Consider the following 14,020-nt stretch of genomic DNA (forward strand, 5'->3'; position numbering starts at 1 on the left):
TTTAAGTTCCTATTCTAGATTCTTAATACATGATGTGATAAGATTACATTTCGATGTCTTGTAGGATCGAAGAAAAGAGATGAAGCTTAAGGGAAGAAGTGAGTGGAATCTAATCGTGAAGAAATGGATTACGATCGCATTATTTGAAGATTAGAATCTTAAGCTACTACTTGGAGTTAGAATAGATTGCTTAGGAATATGTAACAACATAGTTTTTCAGTTAAATTGCATTGTAAGGACAACTTTTTTCTGCAATAAAATAAATTTTGATTTTATATTATTTATTTATCCTTGCAATGGCGTGTATGAAAAACTTGATGTTTGAAAGTTTCTATTATTAGCAATAATGGATTTGATTCTTAATTATGTTATTTGTGGAAAGGTCAAGAAATTACCAAATAGGAAAAGTTTCTCATCGCCCAAGTTTCAATTGGATAGAAACTTGGAATCATACAACAAGTATTGCATGATGAATGAGAAATTTCATATTTGGAAATTAGACTAATTCGTTGACAAAGTGTCAAGTGAAGGACTAGGAGATCAAGTACACAAGTTTGTGTGTTGATTAAGTCCACCACAAGAGTGACAAAGATATTCGTCATGATTTACTAAAGGTTTAGTAGATATGATTATACTTATAAGATTAAGTGTAATTCCGAGTTGATTTGAAAGAGTTTAAATCAATAGCAGAACGAATAAGAAGAATCAAGTAGGCAGAAAGATAAAAGTTTCTCTATTCTAAGAAGAAGGGAGAGTACATTTTATTATGTTTTATGATAGGTCTTAATGATTAAGAACCATATCTCAATTGATCCTCTAAGTGAGTCTTAGTGCAATTGTATGTCTAAGAAGAGAAATCGAGAATTGAAGAAATGGTTAAATCAAGAAGCCAATCATACTTCGTTCCAAAACAAGTCTTAGAGTTAAGATTGTGACATTGAGTGACAAGTCTTAAGAAGGTTTATAACATTCATCAAATGTGGAATTTGAAAAAGGTTTTCTTATTACTGCACATTTGAAATTGGAAAGTTGTGATGTCTTGGGTAAGACAAAGACCAACTAGGACCAATTTTTTGAAATGTTTAGTCTTGATAAAAGCTACACTAACTCTTGAATATTTGTTTGTCGAGAAATGTTTATTGACAAGAGAATCTTATATGTCAAGGAGTCCGTGGGAGTCTTAATGGTTTTGAAAAGTTTCAAGAACTAATCAAGAATAAACCTTATCGATCATCACTAGCACACGACTTGAGGTTTACAACCTATCGTGTTGACACTATCTTGTTTCTGTGTCCTTCCAATTGAGTTAATTATGCATGTAAGCTCTATGAGTTCTCATTTGAACGCATAAAAGGCAAGCACCTTGATCAATGAAAAGTACATTGATAGGAAAGGGTGAGCTGCTTAACTACTTGGAAGACATGGTGGGCACCCGTGTTACCATAAGGCAAGAGATCAAGATTGAGAAGGTTCGGTCCATATGAATTTGGATTTGTTGCAAACTTTGGTTTTGACGAATTCACATGGATAGGAACACATACACCATTAAAATCTAAGTTTCATAAGATTTCCTCCTTCATGAAGATGACTGTGAGGAAATGCTTTCACTAAGAGAGATTTTAAGAAGATAGTGATTGTGAAATTGTATTCTCGAATTCGATTATGGTTACGGTATACCTTTCCATGATTCGAATCGTGAGATTTGGCAATTAGTTTGAATTGTTTAGACACACATATGAGCTATCTAAGGCAAAGGTGTATGAGTTTGAGAAACTTAGATAAAGGATTATCAAAGCATTAGGTATTAGAATTATGAACTTAAGAAATTCAATAAGTATTGTTTTCTGAAAGTTAAGCTATTTTTCTAAATACATGTCAAAGCTAGTGGGAGCATAAGTGTTATGTTTATATGATAATAATCATCATGATAGTGGGAGCATAAATGTTGTGCTTGTATGATTATTAAGGCAAGTATTGCAAGTTAGCAATATTAATTATAGAAAACAAGAGTTATACTTTGCAAAGTCGTAAGGGTTGAATAGTTGTTTTACTATAATTAAGGGAGAGAATATTATGCTTCATTTCAAATCTAAAGGCTTAGGTTGTGGAATGTTAATAAATTTAGTCAAGAGTACATAGTGCGTTCTCAAAATTTCGATTATGATTATGGCATCCCTCTTCATAGTTCGAATTGTGAGAATGTGACACATAAAATATTATGGCAAAAGATTGATAAAGTATCGTATATTTATGTAAGACATTATGCATCGTATCCCATACGCTTCGGGTAAAGGATCGATTATAGATGCTATAATTTTGACCATTCTAAAATTTTCCAAATCTCTAGTGCATTTAGAGGGAAAAAGGACAATAATCGGTTTTGACTAAGATAATTAAACAACTATCAAAGGACGATCCAAAGTTCGCTGAGGATTGGTCGCTTGTGAGTAGTTGGAAGTATGGTATTGGATAGACCATATCGACATTATTATGAATAGATAAGATTCTATTAAAGAATGAGTTGTCATATGGCAAATATGGAAATGTTTCCATATTGGGAGTTGGATATTGAGAATCTATATCTGGATTAGAAACTTTTATGCAAGAAGGATGTTCAAAGGAATCTACTTTGAGTGAGAGACATCATATCTATAGAATTGTTTCTGATAGAGATTAGCCAAGTTTTGATGATTTTGAGCTATGACTTTACGAAAGAATCATTGCATAAAATGTTAGAATCTAGCATAAGTAACAAGAATTTGATATTCTTATACTTATGATAAGGATTGGGAGTTGTGAAATGAGTATGATTGGAAATGTGTTCATTTGATCTATTTCACAAAGTAAGGACCGTAGGTAAACATTGTGTGCATGCTGAGAGCATGGGACAAGTATAGTAATAATTCAAGTAAGAAGTTGACTACCCGAAACGACAAATAATGAGTAATCAATATGGTGATTAAATTAAAATGTTTTATTTATACCCAGAGTTTGGGGCCATATGGGATTAGTATTATTTTTGTGTTTCACTTTGCATGTTTTGACTTCCTGAATAATTAAATTGGTTCATAACAATCAAATTATTCGAACGAACCACAGTCGTTCATATGTTGTAAGTAGGTATGAATGAAGACTATCGTGAATTGGTGTGTGGATTGTCTAAAGTGTATTAGACATGAGCAAATGTTTGCTGCAACGTTCCTAAATGCTTATGAATATGAGTTTGAGCACTGGATTAAACCGACACTCACTTGATCACTTCATGGATTTTATCACGAGTGATTGGTGAGACGATAACATCTTATATTCTTGAAACCGAGATGTGCGAGTTGTATCTTGTGAGTCAGTTACACATTGATAATATGTAAACGCACCAGTAACTTGGTGTCATAAAACATATTGTTGTATGTGATTCGGTGAGTGAGTGCAAGCAAGCATTGAATCAAAGTTTATCCGTTCCTTTTATCCAAGGTAGGATGAAAGCGATATCTGTGGGCCCCTCGATGATTTAGACACCTAAGCGCTTGGCCAAACCGGGACTAATGAGATGTGTTCAATTGTAGTCTGTTGTCAGTCGTCGTAAATCGGAAATCGAGAAACAACACATAGACAGAGAGAATGATTTAAATCCATACGATATCTAGAATGGAGGAATATATGATCCCTTATCTAAAGGACGCGTATCTGATAAGATCAGAGTTGACAACGGCTTTTGAAAGCTACGATTGCATATCAGGATCTGAAGTCATACACATAATAGTTATTAGACTTATCCAAGTGGGAGACTGTTGGATTAGTGTCTAAGTCTATAACTATTTTGGTATGTACTTGACCCGATGGTGCATGGTCCTTTTGGGTTGCCTTCACCAAAGCAACTTGATAGGATGAATTATGGAGAGAAAGGATTAATTATGATTTATTAATATATTATGAGAATAATATATTAAAGGAAAAATCATATTGTTTAATTAATATTAGTCAATAATTAATTAGGAATTAATTTTGTGGCTAAAAGACATTAATTAAAATTAAGGGACTATAACTGTCAATTGTATGATAGCTGAATATTGAGCTAATGGACTCCATATTAGAGGGGTGGACGAATTCTATGGGGAAACCCATTAGAAATCATCCTGGGCCTTTAAGGAAGGAGTCAATGGGTTGCTTAGGGCCTAAGCAGTCAAATTAGGGTTTCCTTGTGTGATAACCATAATAGCCTCACTATTTAAAGGACCCTTGAGACTCAAAAACGTGGTGAACTAATTGATTAGGGTTTCCAGCCGTTTTTGGGTGTCTCCTCTCTTCTTATTCTTCATCCTCTTGCTCTTGGTGTTTGTGAACCATTAAAGGAGTGACACTTGTGACTCTAAGCTTTGTAAAGTCATTACAAGGAGGATTTGAGATTGTTATTGCTACATAACAATCAAGGTAAGATCTAAAAACCCTTTCTCATGTTAATATGATTAATTATATGCTAGAACTAGGGTTTAAAGTCTTTGATGAATTGCATGTACAATAGAGAAACCTAGATCCAAGCATTAGGGTTTGCATGAGCACATAGGATGTTCTAATGGCTAAAACCCATCACTCGTATCCTATATAAACCACCTTATTCTCTAGGGTTGGCCTCTTTACCAGCATCCAAAGCCTCCAAAACCCTAAATTGAGTTGTAGCCTCCATTGTTAAGCATTTGAACCTTTGAAAAGAGTTTGGTGTTTATTTTGTGCATTGTGAAGGAGTTAGAAGATCTTGAAGTTGCTAAGCTTGGATTGGAAGTCTTGGATCCAGAATCACTACCCATTTTTCAAGGAGTTTGAGGTATCAAGTTCTTATCTTGATTACTAGTTGCTTAGATCTCATCTTGGGTTAAATTGTTATGTTTTAGCCATGGTTTGCATGAATGATGGAATTAGGATGTCCCAAACACTTATTCTTTCAGATCTATGGTTATCTTGGGCTCCTTAGGCATAAAGGTGCCAACTTTATCAAGTTTAGGAACTGTACATTTTTGAGCTTTAGATCTTCATATAGCCATGTATGGACGTAAAGTTGGCAACTTTACGTGATAACCCAGTTCAAGGAGGTCAGATCTGCATTCTGGGGCGATGTCTTAATGGGTTGAGAGCTAAATCTAGAAGATGGTTGATATGGATGAGTACGTTGGGCGTACAAGCCTATACGCACAATGTACAGGTCTTCGAGCAAGTACACTTAGCGTACATGTTGAGTATGCCCCGCGTACTCAATCAGGTGGCATTTTAAAGTTGGGCCTCAGGTTTGAGCCATGTTTTGGGCTTAGAAGGTTAGGGTTTAGTTGGGCCATTTGATTTTGGGAGTTTTGGGCCAGAAATATTATTGGGCCTTGGGCTAAGGCTCATAAGAAGGAATTGGGCCCAATTTGGAAAATTGGGCTATAAGTGGGCCTTAAAGGATTTTAGATTTGGGCCTTAGTCTTGGATCAAGCTATGCCAGGGGTAAAATGGTCATTTTACCCCAAGTACGAATCATTAGTTATAGTCTGGAACCCAAGTGTTAATTGGATGTTATTTTATATTGATAGCTCGAGAAGTCGTTGGGACAGCAGCTAGGGATCTTCAATGAGATTCAGCATTCGAGATGAGTTTCCCCACCATGTATAGCGGGTCGAAGGCACCGTTTCCGACCCATGATTTGATCTGTTAGGAGACCCATGTCTGTGTGACACTTTGCTTGTATGTTTTCTGGGCGGGGACCGTGACTATCCAGTATGTTATTAGTGGCTATATGATTTGTATGTGGGCGGAGCTCGTTATGCGAGTTAGGACAGGACCTGTTATACTCATTGGACGGGGTTCGTTATGCGAGTTATGGTGGGGTGTTATACTCATTGGGCGTGGCCCGTTATGCGAGTTAGGGTGGGGCTCGTTATGCGAGTTAGGGCAGGGCCCGTTATACTCATTAGGCGGGGCCCGTTATATGCTATGTATGTTGGTATGTAGTATTTTGGGGAACTTATTAAGTTTTGTGCTTACGGTTTTTAGTTTATGTTTCAGGTATTTTCGTTTCCAAGGGGAAGAGCTCTAGTCGACTGCATCGCATACACCATATGGATTCTGTTTATGTGACACACTCTAATTTTTATGATGTTTGACATGCTTATTTTATTGGGTTGTATGAACAATGTTTTGGAATACTGTTTTTACTTGAATGAAAAATGAAATTCTTGGGTCATATTTTTTTGATGTTACATTTAAACGAAATATTTTATAGTTTTGACTATGGGTGGCAAGCTGGGCAATAGTGTCATGTTTTTGTCTGACATGGCATAGCATGACAAGTCGTTATGTAACACGAGCACAACACGACACAATGTCGAGTTTTTTAAAATAACAATAAAACAAACCGATTAAAAACGGTAACTACGACACGACAAAGATAACATAAAATAACAATTAGTTTATTAATTAATATTTAATCTTACATAACACAAAAAAAACACACAAACAACTGTTAAATCATGTTGAGTTCGTGTTGAATTTTAAGCACGACACGACGTCGTGTTTTTATATTTGACACGAACACGAATTCGAATTTCAGTTTCGTCTCAATTTCGTTTCATGTATATTTTCGTGGTATGGTATCATCCATTCTCACCCCTAGTTTTGATTCTAAAGTGATAAATTTATATAAATGTGAAGCGTATATATGGATGTAGTTTATGAGACAACTTTTATTGTGTTGCATGTTTTTAGTCTTTGACGCAGGACCAATCATCCTTTAACAGATGAAGTTCAAGTTCAAATCTTTTTTGAGAATTTGACTTATACTTAATAAATTATACTAATACATACCAAAGAAACTAGTTCACTGTCATAGGACCTTTCAATCACAATCTATCAAGTAAAAAACGACCAAGGATAAAATCTCCCAAATTGACAACCTTAATTTATATATTCATGATTTCATACAAAAAAAAAAAAAAAAAAAAAAAAAAAAAAAGTCTAAAAACTTTGCTGATTACAAAATCTATCTGCTAAAATTCTCTCTGATCTGTAATCTGTAATTAATAATATACTTAAGTATGAGTGAAAAATGTGATGATGTAATAATATCAGATACCTAATCGCAACTCCTTGGCAGCCAAAAGTAACTCAGTTTTCACCCTATCATGTTCATCTTCCTCCACCTTCTGCTGCCCTGGTTGTACAACATTCTCCACCACCAAATTGCTTTCAGGTTTCTCCTCCGCCACCAATTGCCGCCACAGCAGCTCATCCCTGCCCATCAAAATCAAATCTTTTTCAAGTTTATGCTGCCTCATGTGTCCACCCAACGCCTGCCCAGTATCAAACTTCTTGGTGCACATCTTGCATTGATGTAACCTTAACATAGGAGAAGGAGCTATTTGCAGACTTAACATGCATACATCATCATCAATGGGTTTAAGTTTTCTGTGGGTTCCCTGGTGTCCACCAAGAGCTTGAAAAGTATCGAATTTCTTTCCACATGTCTTGCATTCATACCAACGATGCCCAGGAATATTATTAGGAAAAGTAGTAATTGAGGTTTCTGCCGGATTATTGTCCACCATCATCCTACGGTTGGCCACACCTTCGTTTTTGCTCAGTCTCTTCATATAGTGGTAGTGGGTGTTTTTACTGTGTGTTTAGATGTATGTGTGTTAAGGATGGTATTAGTATATATAATAAGCTTAAGACTTTAGACTTAAGATACGTGGTGTTTAGATATGGAAACTGGAGAATACTACTACTTCAAAAAGGAAACTAAATCTTTTTAAAATATCTGGTATATATTTATTTTTTCTTGCGTGGGAAGGAATATATATATATATATATATATATATATATATATATATATATATATATATATATATATAATGTTTTTCTTTATTTTTGGAAACAAACTTCACGTATAAATCCCATGCGCAAGATTTCCCTCTATTATAATTCTATAACGTTGGACGGTTGGATGATGATTTTTTTCCTGAAAAAAATAATTTTTTTTATATTGTCCAACCGTACTTCGATCTATGTAATGTTTGCAGGTCATATATCCAGAAGCAGTCTTTATATCTTTGGGTGTTGGTCCACCCGTTTTTTTAAGTCCGGGCAAGACAAAAAAGAAAAAAGAAAAGATATGAATTGAAATATTAAATAACAAGAAAAATACAAGTTTATTGTCAAAAATTGATAACAAAAAAGTCGTTGCAGAGACACCAATGTTGATACCTCTGTTACTGTAAATATTAAGATTTGGAACAACTGAAACCAAGAACGAAGCAATGCAACTTCTACCCTTTTTGCTTTATCATCTCTCGACTCCAACAGGTCCTTAATTGGTAAAGTCGGTGCTTTGAAACCACTTCTTGATCTTCTGGAAGAAGGCCATCCATTAGAAATGAAAGATGTTGTTTCTGCTATCTTTTAATGTATGTATCACCCACTAAGCAGTTATCGCGGTCGAAATTTCAATAGCGGTCACATGCCGCTATTTGAAATCGCGGTTATCACGGTGGTATAGTAGTGGTATAACGGTTTTTTAATATTATGTATAATTTTTATTATATATTTATACAAAATTTATATATTAGATTATTAATACTATATAGAATTAATATCATAAAAAATCGTATAAAAACATCACATAATCTACATATAATATTCTAATATAGTAATATGAAAACTAAAAAGTGTCAAAATGTCATCGCAACTTAACTCGTTCGTGGTTTCTAAGTACTAAAATAGACAAAAAAGGGAAGTCGTCATTTGTTGCTTTGTGGTTTGTAATTAATTATATTTGTTATTTGGACTTATTCAAACAAAAACTGTAGTGGACTAGTTAACAAAAACAAATATTTAATATTGAAATAACGTACAATCGTTTTTTTCATTGTCAAAGTAGCATAATATGTACAAAATTGTAAAAGCAGGTGTAGCGTCGCTATAGCGCTGATGAGGTTTGCGGTAAATAGCGGTCAATAGCGTCGCTAATAGCGTCACCGCTATTTGTAAATGCTATTTCAAAATAACGGTTCAGTAACACCGCAAAACCCTATAGTGCCGCTATAGCACGCTATTGATAGCATAGATCACCCATGAAAATAAATTTTGTAAAAGATGGTAGAGTGAGGACGCTTTTGAATAAAATCAAGAACAAGTTCCATGTAGGGGTGTTCGTTTGGATGGATCGGTTCGATCCGATCCAATTAAGTAAATCCAAATTGATTTCGGTTTTCAAAATATGGATCCAAATAATCCAAACTGAATTCAAATTCAATCCGATCCGATCCAATTACAATTCGGTTGGATCGGTTTTTATAATTTGGTTTTCAAAAACTAAAACATTTTAAAATGACATATAATTATATTATTATCCAATTTTTATAGAAGAAGCAAAAAAATATTTAGTTGTGTTTTAAAATTTATAAACTACTAAAAATATATATTATAGTTTAATATTCAATATATAAAGAACTTTTGAGAGAAAATGCATATTCATGTTTTTTATTAGATGAAACTTTTTGAACTTATTTGAAAAAATAAATTATAAAATTAATAAATAGTTATAGTTATATTAAAAATAAATAAATAATAAATTCTTATTGGGTTTTTTTGGATTATTCGGTTCATATTTTATAAACCAAAACCAATCCGAAATCCAAAATAGTAAATCGGTTTTGTTGAAAACCACTCCCAATATCCGAACCAAATAATTCAATCCAATTTGTCCAATTTGACTATTCGGTTTTATCCAAATAATGAACAGTTCTAGTTTCATGTGGATGGGTCAATGCTTTTTGATTATGTTAACTGGCATGGTTTGTTACAAAAATAAATGGTAAATGTTTTGATTATGTTTGGTAAATTTAATGACCCCTTTTATGTACTGATGTTGATTAAATTATGTTTGGTACTGAAATTAAATACATATTCTAAAAACAGTTTTAGACTCCGCAATCATCAGTCTTGTTCAACTAAATAATCAGGTTTTAAAACATTGCTGCCATCATCATTGTATATCATCTCACTTGAGAGAAGCAAAGATACATACATATTCTAGCACAACACAAACAAACGTGGAATTATGATGAAATAAAAGACCAACAGCAGATACACTTACTTATATTCACAATACAAATTCAGCATGACAAACCAAACTTTCCAGTTTCACCACCCTACAAGAAAGAATTCAAGATCTGTCCACAATTACAATCAAAACAATTCAAAAGTTTTACAGCAAGATCCACTCATTACTCAAAAAAAAAAAACACCAGTAAAAACTACAAACTCATTTCAGTTTACAACCATTATATCAAATCTGCCACATTCATTGGCATTTCATCAATTTGGGTACTGTAGTACTGCTCTATATCTCTTAAAATCTTGATATCATCCGTCTTCACGAAATTAATAGCAACACCCTGCAAAACATTCAAACTAATATATTACATACAACAGATAACAGACAACAGATAAGGAAACAAAAGATATAAAGTCTTTGTTACCTTTCGTCCAAATCGACCGGATCGACCAATACGATGAATATAAAGCTCTCGGTTATTTGGGAGGTCATAGTTAATCACCAAAGAAACCTAAAAAAAAACAAATCAGTTATAACACATGAGAAATGAAACAATAAGATAAAGATCTTCTTGAGTTTCACATTCACTTGCCTGTTGAACATCCAACCCCCTGGCCCACACATCTGTTGTAATCAAGACACGAGTAACACCAGATCGAAACTCTTCCATAATTGCATCTCTCTCCTTCTGAGGCATATCTCCATGCATAGCCGATACAGTAAAGTTATTCTCACGCATCTTCTCAGTTAGCCAATCCACCTACATAAGTACAATTAAAGTAAGAAAAAACTCAAGTTTTAAACCCTAGATTTACTACTAAAACACAAAATAATTCCACTACTTTACCTTTCGCTTTGTGTTACAGAAAATTACAGCCTGTGTGATTGTGAGAGTATCATACAGATCACACAGAGTATCAAACTTCCAGTTTTCTCTTTCTACAGCAACAAAGAATTGTTTTATTCCCTGTCATGGTCAAATAAAACAATTAATTATATCATATCTTGATAGAACAGCTAGGATATTTAATCTTTATGAAAGCAGAATGTCTTACCTCAAGAGTCAACTCATCACGTTTGACCAGGATTCGAACAGGATCAGTCATGAATTTACTGGTCATCTCCAATATTTCATTAGGAAGAGTAGCAGACACCAAACACACCTGAAGCTCTGGTGGAAGATAACGGTAGACATCATAAATTTGATCCTTAAACCCTCTGCTCAACATTTCATCAGATTCATCCTGTTGAAAATCAAGACATTCAAACACATCAATCTATGGGTTTACTTCAAGTTCAAGTCTTCTTCAAGATGGAAGTATTGATACTGGTTATAAAGGGAAGTTAGAAGATAGAAAACTCACGAGAATTAGTAGTTTAATGGCTCTTGTTCGCAATGTTCTTCTCTTGATCATGTCACAGACTCTCCCAGGTGTTCCAGAAACAACATGGACTCCATTTTCTAACTTTCTAATGTCCTCACCAACACTTTTTCCTCCAATGCATGCATGGGCTTGTATACTGATGAAATCGCCTATAGCCAATATCTGTTTCTCTGTCTGTGCTGCAAGCTCTCTTGTTGGTGACAAGATCAAAGCTTGGACCCTATAGATGAAGATGTAGAATCCATGTAAGAAACCATATGTCTAAGGAATAAAACAACTATAGGACTAAGGAAAATGAACAAGAAGAAATAATCAAATTTCCCAATGATGAGTGATGACATTAGCAAACAAAAGAGAAAAGTTTTACAAGCATAAAGTTGTAACATCGTCATTATCATCCAGTGATTGACAGATCCTAAGGTTCAATTTCAGATGCTACAATATGTGTAAATCAAAGAAAGTGGTGTTGGCCTATTGATGGATATGAGCGTACATCATTTTACATAATTTCATAAAGTGGTTTCTTGAATACATTTAGCAAAGTAGATGCCCTCATTGAAGCCATTGATAGATCTTCCTAATAAAAGGTGCTACAGTTTTCAAGTTGTAAACAAAGCTATTTGCCAAAGAAACAGCAACCCTATAGAGTTCCAAATCTTCAGTTTTGACTAGCGCGTTTGTTCAAAAACACGGACGGGAATATGTTTTGGGTGCTACCAGATAAAATAATTATTCGTTAAAAAGGGCAAAAATAAAACATTACACCGTGTATAAAGAGAAATTGCCAGCAAAAAAGGAGAGGCTTGAAAACTCACCCTATAACATAAATCTATGGTTTATTTTCGAATTAACTAGAAAAAGTTGAAATTGAATAAACAAATTGATGAATAACAGAACATACTCTCTTGAAGCTGTGTCGACAATCTGGCAAACAGTAAGCGCAATCATGGAGGTTTTTCCGGTACCAGATTGAGCCTGGGCAATGACATCTCGACCTTCAATGATAGGCCTAACAGCTCTCTGTTGAATTGCCGAGGGCTTCTCGAATCCGTGTTGGTAAATCCCACGGAGTAGATCGTCTTTGATTCCCATTTGGTCAAAGCTCATAATCGGCTCCACTCCGCGCGAGGTCTCAAAGACCAGCTTTTCGTCATCCACCATCGTGTTCCGCCGTCCTCTGTTCGCCGGTACCACTGACGTTCCCGCCATGAGAGATTTTTCGTAGTTCTTGTGGCTCGTATTTCCCCTGTTGTTGGTTTTAGGGTTCTTATGTGAACCAAGTGAAACCCTCGATAGAATTTCGAAAACCAAAACGTGGCCACTACGTTGATGTATATGTAGGCGAAATTAGGTTAGATCCGCTTATTGTCCCTCTTACGTTTTTTTTTTCAAAGGAATTATTTCTATTTTACCTTTAAAATCATAATCAATAATAATTCTACATATTAATGGATAGTTACGAATATGTTTTATAAACAATTTGTATAAACTAATACCATCTTCTCTTTCTATTCTAATAAAAGAGTAGTTTGTAATCTCTTTTTGACAAGTGTCTCCATATTAAGCCTCATAATTAATGCAAATTTTATTTTTCTTTTGCCATGTTTCACCTTATTATGTCTTATAATTAATACATACCAATTGTCTTTCAAATTTCAAATTTTAAATTTCTCATTCTAATTACATTATATTAACAACATTAGAATAAAAATTAAAATAAAATTAATACAAATTATAAATTGATATAACTTTACATAGTTATTTAAATCAATGATTATAATTTTATATAACTAAAAAACATCTTAATTAATAATTTATTTAAAATAAGTTATTAATAATTTTAAATTTTAACTATTAAAGTTTAATTAATTTTATAACCGTGGTTCCCACGGGTTATAAACTAGTGGTATTATGTTTAGTGGTGTCAAAAGAAAAAAATGCAAAACCAAATCAGTTTTGCTTGGCTTTAGAAAATTCAGATTAGTTATCCAAATAAAAATAATTTTATTTGATTTGATTTTGGTTAAGAGTGCTAAAGGGGTGGGTATTTGGACCTCTGCATCGGACCGGACTTGGACCGGTCTCATCCGGTCTAAAGTCTACTAATTTTTGCAAAATATGTTCGGTTCAAAAGTCAGTTTAGTCCAGGTTCGATTATGAATCTGGTCCAATCGTAATAGATAAACTAATTTTTGGTAAAACTTTAACGAGTTGTATCATATGCATCTAAAGTTGCACCGATTCAATGGGTATAAGAACTGAAAATCCTAGATCTGGACCCGAAGCTAGATCGGCCTTAACGAGTTCAGTCTAAAGTCCACCAATTTCTCCCAAATTGGTATGGTTCGATTCGATCCAAATGTTCACCCCTAATTATAACGATACAATTATCAATGTATTATTTGTATCTCTTCATTAATAATTGTACCGTTATAACTCTAGTCAAATCAATTAGGTTTTTATCAAATTAACTTTTTTATTTATTTATATGAAATTTAATTATTATATCCACACTCATTAAATTTTGTGTCATGTTGTTTTTGTTATTTATTGT

General features: G+C 33.9%; 1 protein-coding gene across 1 annotated transcript; it reads right to left on the minus strand.

Annotated features, from left to right (window-relative positions):
* Positions 1–10,088: 10,088 nt before the first annotated feature.
* Positions 10,089–12,788, minus strand: EIF4A-III (eukaryotic initiation factor 4A-III). The gene is made up of 7 exons (XM_079030088.1): positions 12,368–12,788; positions 11,446–11,686; positions 11,137–11,325; positions 10,929–11,048; positions 10,674–10,841; positions 10,506–10,592; positions 10,089–10,421 (listed from the first exon to the last, which is right to left on the minus strand). Exons 1-7 carry the CDS (start codon positions 12,673–12,675, stop codon positions 10,308–10,310), a joined length of 1,227 nt encoding a protein of 408 aa, XP_078886214.1. The 5' UTR covers positions 12,676–12,788; the 3' UTR covers positions 10,089–10,307.
* Between the last annotated feature and the right edge of the window lie 1,232 nt (positions 12,789–14,020).

This window comes from Lactuca serriola, chromosome 3 (assembly GCF_051521515.1).
Source record: "Lactuca serriola cultivar US96UC23 chromosome 3, Lser_US96UC23_V15, whole genome shotgun sequence".
Lineage (NCBI taxonomy): Eukaryota > Viridiplantae > Streptophyta > Magnoliopsida > Asterales > Asteraceae > Lactuca > Lactuca serriola.